This window comes from Peromyscus californicus, unplaced genomic scaffold (genome assembly GCF_007827085.1).
Source record: "Peromyscus californicus insignis strain IS unplaced genomic scaffold, ASM782708v3 Scaffold_7__1_contigs__length_154581171, whole genome shotgun sequence".
Classification (NCBI taxonomy): Eukaryota; Metazoa; Chordata; class Mammalia; order Rodentia; family Cricetidae; genus Peromyscus; species Peromyscus californicus.
In genome coordinates, this window is record NW_026294595.1 from 138,828,163 (window position 1) to 138,834,162 (window position 6,000).

At 47.5% G+C, this 6,000-nt stretch overlaps 1 protein-coding gene across 2 annotated transcripts in view; it reads left to right on the forward strand.

Annotated features, from left to right (window-relative positions):
- Stk4 (serine/threonine kinase 4) overlaps window positions 1-5,342 on the forward strand; it is a 103,172-nt gene extending 97,830 nt beyond the window's left edge. For both annotated transcript variants that reach the window (XM_052724069.1, XM_052724070.1), the window contains one exon: window positions 1,496-5,342. In XM_052724069.1, coding sequence (XP_052580029.1) covers window positions 1,496-1,654 — 159 coding nt within the window. In that variant the 3' untranslated portion in view covers window positions 1,655-5,342. The remainder of the gene's footprint in view (window positions 1-1,495) is intronic.
- The last annotated feature ends 658 nt before the right edge of the window (window positions 5,343-6,000 follow it).

The window sequence follows — 6,000 nt, forward strand, 5'->3', positions numbered from 1 at the left end:
AGTGAACCTCACCACCCAGTGTGGATAATACTGGCATTCACTCACACCTCTGCCAGCCGGGACCGCCCTTGTGTAAAAATCAACCACACGTCACACTTAGGGCAGCAGATTCCATTGAATTCTTACAGTATTCCTGATGAGACGTCACTCCCCCCTCCTGTAGATACCGGCAGCTTAGGAAGACTGGTAAATTGCTTTCCTTTCCCATCTTCCTTTGGAGATTAGATAGGTAATGTATTTGGTCTTGGCTGGCCTGGAACTGGCTGTGTGAACCAGCCTGGTCTCCAGCTCTCAGTAATTTTCTGCCTGTGTCCCCCAGGTGCTGGGCTTACAGCTGTGTGCCCCCCAAGTGCTGGGCTTACTGCTGTGTGCCCCCCAAGTGCTGGGCTTACTGCTGTGTGCCCCCCACGTGCTGGGCTTACTGCTGTGCCCCTCAGGTGCTGGCCTTACTGCTGTGTGCCCCCCAAGTGTTGGGATTACAGCTGTGTCCCCCAAGGTACTAGCCTTACTGCTGTGCCCCTCAGGTGCTGGCCTTACTGCTGTGCCCCCCCCCCCCAAGTGCTGGGCTTACAGCTGTGTGCCGCTGCACCAGTCTAAGACGATAATTTGCCAGTCTCCTGGCATTTGCAAGACCCCTGTTTGAAGCATGAATTGTTGCAGAGGGCTGTGCTGGTCTGGTCTGCCTTTTTGCGAAGCTGGCTCAGCATGACCTGTGGAGCTATCCTGCTTGGGTGCATGCTCTGACCCTGTCACTTACTAGCTGGGAGATGTTGGGCAGGTTCCTTAGTCACTCTTCCTTGGCTTGTCCATCCTGTAGCATGGGGATAACAGAACATTCCTATCCTTTCTTACGAAGATTAGAGTCAGTCTGTCTGGTTCAGGTGCTCGCCATGTAAGTACTAGCCATCATCATTAATTTATACATCAGGTCCTTTTCTCTCTGTATTTAAAATTAATCTTGGAATTTTCAGGGTTTCTCCAGCCAAAGGTTGTATCCATATGTTCAGAAACCACATATAGAGAACCATACAGAATGCTTGGCTTTACTTTGACTCTGGTGAATGTTAGTGGGAATTAGTATGGCTGTGCATGGCACTGGGGGGCGGGGGAGACAGAGGTGACTCACCTGTACTGAACAGGCCTCCAGGGTAAGTTTCAGAGAGAGGCATGGGCACTGTCCTTGCTCCTCTCGTGGATCAGGCAGGAAGCCGCATTAGTTTTCATACAGTAAGTTACTATATATAATGAATATGTACCTTACTTCTTGTTCAGGGCACATTAAATCAAAACAGTTAGTTTTCAGAGTTTCTCAGGGATGCATGGTCGCAACAGCTCTGGCCTGTGATCATTAGAATTAGATGTCGCTCTCTAGCTCCCCTACCGCTTGACTCTGTCTGCAGTATCCTCCTCCTAATGCCTGCCTTCTGGATGCTGGAGGAGGCTGGGCTTCTCAGCTTAGACATTGTGGTGACAGTGCTCCTCACTTCTCTTCTAGCTTAAGAGTTGGACTGTGGAGGACCTTCAGAAGAGGCTCTTGGCCCTTGACCCCATGATGGAACAGGAGATGGAAGAGATCCGGCAGAAGTACCGGTCCAAGCGGCAGCCCATCCTGGATGCCATTGAAGCCAAGAAGAGGAGGCAACAGAATTTCTGACGGCAGCAGCCCAAGCCTTTGGTGGCTTCTGGGTTGTGGGTCTGTTAGCCAGCACTTCCACTCTGTCTTCTCTCCACAGCACCTTTGTGAACTCAGGAATGTGCGCCAGTGGGAAGGGCTCCCTTGACAGGCGTGTGCATACCATCCAGTGTGTGTCTGTACACAGGCGGATTGAAGGGTTTGGATTGGCGCTTTTAACTCAGAATTTTAGACCCCAGGAACAGAGACTCCTAGTTGAGTGATAGCTGGGAGAATTTTACATGGTCTTTTTTTTTTTTCTTTCTTGTAATAGTTTTTGGTTGCTCTCTTTGGAAGACTTTTTAAAAAATATATAAATATGCATATATATATATAAATTATAAATAGATTCCCCACTCTGTGGTGGTGTCTCTGTACAGGTACAGTTTCAGACACTCTGCCTCTTTCCTGTGAGATTATGGTACTGTGGAGTAAGAGAGCAGAGGACACGGAGAGGCTCTTAGGTGGTCACTGAATCCCAGGAGTCAGCCTCACCCACTGCAGGGCTTCATGGAAAAATTAGTCTTGGGATGGTTGTGCCACCACAGTGATGAACCTCATAGGGTCGTCCCTGGCCTCGGAAGCTGCTGGTGACGCCAGGGGAAGGCCTGGAGAACTTGAGTTTGCTCCTTGAGTCCTAGGAGAAGCCTGGCACCCTCTTTGCAAATTAGCCTTTGCTGTTTCAACACCTTTCACCCATCCCCGCTCTCCCAGCTGCCTAAAGTCACATCCCAGATACTGCCCAGTGCCTTAAGAGGGGACAAGATCTGCTGAAAGGACAGGTCTACCAAGAACTCTGCAGCCAATGGGACTGTGTCCAGTCCAGAAAAAAGAAAGGGGTTTTGAAGGCCTCACTGTTCGTGTGAAAATCACATGTGACATTTTGCTCTGCATTTCTTACATACAGGGTAAAGGGGCTTGCTTTTGTGGTCCACATTCAATTTATGTGATTGTTTTATTCTTTTCATTCACTGTGGAGGGTCTGGCAAGGGTCTGAGACTCGCTCATAGGAGGCTTAGTGGTCCGCAGAATGCCGGAGCTGGGAGGGACCGTAGCAGGCATGGGTCTGATGGTGAGCTGTGCGGGTGGGAAAATGAGAGGAGAGGTACCATTGCCAACGTCACAGATGGAGTCTGAGTCAGAGCAGGGACCGGAACTCAGGGCTCCTCCCCTGGGCCGCTGAACCAAGAGCTCTTCACTGAGAGAACGAAACTACCGCTGTTCATCAAGTTGTCCCAGGACTCCTGCTCTTGCCTTGCCTCTTTGGTCCTTGAGCTGCTATGGAAGGGCCCCCCAGAGGAGCCATGTCAGTCTCGGCATACCGGTGGGTTCCTTGCAGTGTCTCCCAGATCCAGACAAGCCCTCACAGAAGGCCTGCAGCAGGGTAGAGGGCTTTGCAAAAGACGGTTACTGAGTTATGCCCTGCACCTTTGGCTCCAAACTGCAGTCTGAAGAAACTGGGAAAGACAGTTGCCCTTTTATTTTCTTCTTATCTCTTCTCTCTGATGGGAGCCACGATTGGGTTGCACCTGTGGATACTGAAATTCAACTCCCATCATTGCTTTTGTTCCCTAACCTGAGAGTCGATAAAAAGGAAGGGGATGTTCTCCTCTGTGACCAGATTCTGTTCTTTGCAGTTACAGCAAGCTTTAAAAAATGCAAGAGGCAGCTGGTCTGCAGGACTTGGCTAGCAAAGGAACTATGTAGCCGAGAGAATCAGAGGACAGTTTGCAGATCTTGCTGGAATGATACATGGCAGCTAGCATTCCCTGGGTAGCACATGTCAGACACTGAGCTAGGTGCGCGACAGGTTTCACAGGAATCCTATGGGCTCCTTGAGTTATTTCTCATACAATGCAACTGAATTTGAGAGATTTCCTTCCCACGACACTGGGTCTGGATCCATGGCATCACTCTGTGGGGCTAGTCACAAAAACCAGAAACTCCTCAATGCTTAGAATGAAGTGACCGTGGCTTCTCACGAAGACTACGTTGAAGTGCTTTGTTTTGTTTTGTTTTTTGTCGTTGTTGTTTTAAGGTTAAAAACCAGCTGAATTAATAGTCACATCCCCCAGTCAAGTAAGTTTTTAAAAACCCAGAGCACTGAGCTTGCATAATGTTTGCAACTTAATAGCCCATCTTGGGGCTCTTTCCTCTCGAAGACAAGTGCTTTGGGCTTGGCCAGGCAGAAGGAGAAAGCCCATGGCTCCCTTCTGAAGCAAGATCCAAGCACAGGAAAATAGTGTTTCCTGTGACTGTTCTACAGCCATGAACCTAGATCTGGAGTTTATTTGGTTTCAAGCATCTCTGTATCAGCAGTCCAGCTGAACAGAGCCTTTTGCCAGAAGTCAGTTGTTTTGGATCAACGAAATTTCCTGGCAGGGCTTATGTGTTGTCCAGTGACAGGCAGGGGAGCAAGCCATGCTTTCCTCGGGGACCGGATCCCAGGAATCGCATCTTGATTCCCTGGAGCCTGAGCGTTTGTGACTCAGGCTGACAGGACTCTGGGCTCTCTACTTGCGAGAAGCCATGACCCACACCTAACTTTTCTTTTCAAAAAGCAAACAAACAAAACCTCATAGTCTCTAAAAATGTTCTAGTTGTGCTCCCATTCATAAATTTGAAGCACATTTCTATTTTTAATATTTCTCATGTATTTTTTTTCTTCAACCCCAGTTAATTGGACGAGAATTTGACTGGCTGGGAGTGGGAAGGTTGCTGGGTTAGTGGATAGATGGAAGTGGTAATCTGAAGCCTCAGGCATTGAGTCTTGAGTCTTTGACACTGTAGAGTAGCACCTGGCAGATGCCAGAAATTTATTTTACCATTTAAAACTCAATAGCCTCATCTAATATCAGGAATGAGAGAGATCACATCACTTTAGACCCTGAAGATGCTCAGAGACTAATAGCAGAATATTATGAACAGCTGCATGTTAGTAAATTCACCAGCCTAAGTGAAATGAACAGATACCTGGAAAGTTAGGAAGACGTGGGCAGTCTGAACAGCCCCCTTCCTACCAAAACTTGATAGCTCTGAGAGATACGGGTGTCTCTCCATTCTGTGGACCAAGAAACTGAGGCTCTGGTAATGCCTGTTCCTCAAGGTCATGCCAGCAGAGTGTAGCATAGTCCGGTTCTTATGCCACTGTCCTTCCCAGCATACTGTGCGGCCTCTAAAGATTGCCGTTCTTTATTTTGGGGAAGTTGCTCCTGCCCAGAACACACCCCTCACCCTCCTCATCCTTCTTCTGAGCCCTGTGTTTGTATTTTTATTAGGATTACAGTCATCATCTTTGGAATCCATGTTCTTTGGGTTTAGGAGGAGGTCTCTTCCACCAGCCTGCACTCAGACCAACTTGGAGGAAAAAAAAAATCTTAAATGCTGTTGCTGATGTACAATTTAAAAAATGTGAAGTTTGTAGCTTTAATGTTTTGTAATGAAAACTATTAACACTGGCTTAAGTGCTGACTTGAAATGCTATTTTGTAAGGTTTGGATGTAAATAATCAAGGTCAGCGGTTTGTATATGTGTGAGACATAGCTTCTTCCACTGCCATTGGTTTTTAACTTGAGGTTCTTGCTGTCTGCTTTTGTGTTAGAGTTGTCCCCCTCATTCCTCCCCCAGCACCTGTCACCGTTGTTTTAAATAAACTGTCCTTTAGACCACAGACTGTCCCTCCTTAAGAGTGAGGTTTTTTTCATGCATGTCAGTGCTATACAGTGTTGTTGTGGGTGTTGATGCTATTGAGTGTATATTCTAAGGTCCACAGCCAGGAGGGAGGTGAGCTGCTGGACACTGGTGGTGGACGGAGCTAGTTGGCAATACTATTACAATGAACTGAAACAGACATAGTTTGTTTTTTTTTTTAATACAAATGCAATTAAAGTTTTTATTAAACACTCAGTATAACAAGTTTTTGGGAGCACCACCACATCCCAGCTGCTTACTATACTCCCGTGGATCCTATGTTGTTTTTTATCATTTTGACAGTTTCATACATTTATGTAATGAATTTTCGTCATTTTCACCCCCATTCCCCTCACTCGTTTCCCTTCCACTGGTACCCCTCCGTTCAGTGAACCCCTTCTCTGTTCTTCCTTGTGTGCATGGCTCACTGCCTGAATGTGGGTGGGAAGTTATTCGGTGGAGCAAGGCTAACGTATCTGCAGCTACGCTACTGAATAAAGTGGCCCTCCTCCAGGCATTAATTGTCAGTAGTCCCTCTGGAAGGCATGAGGCCCTCTGGTCCCCTTCCCCGTCCATGATAAAGCATTGATTAGTCCACTCTTGTGCACCGGGTTCATGAATGCAACAGCTGTGTTGTG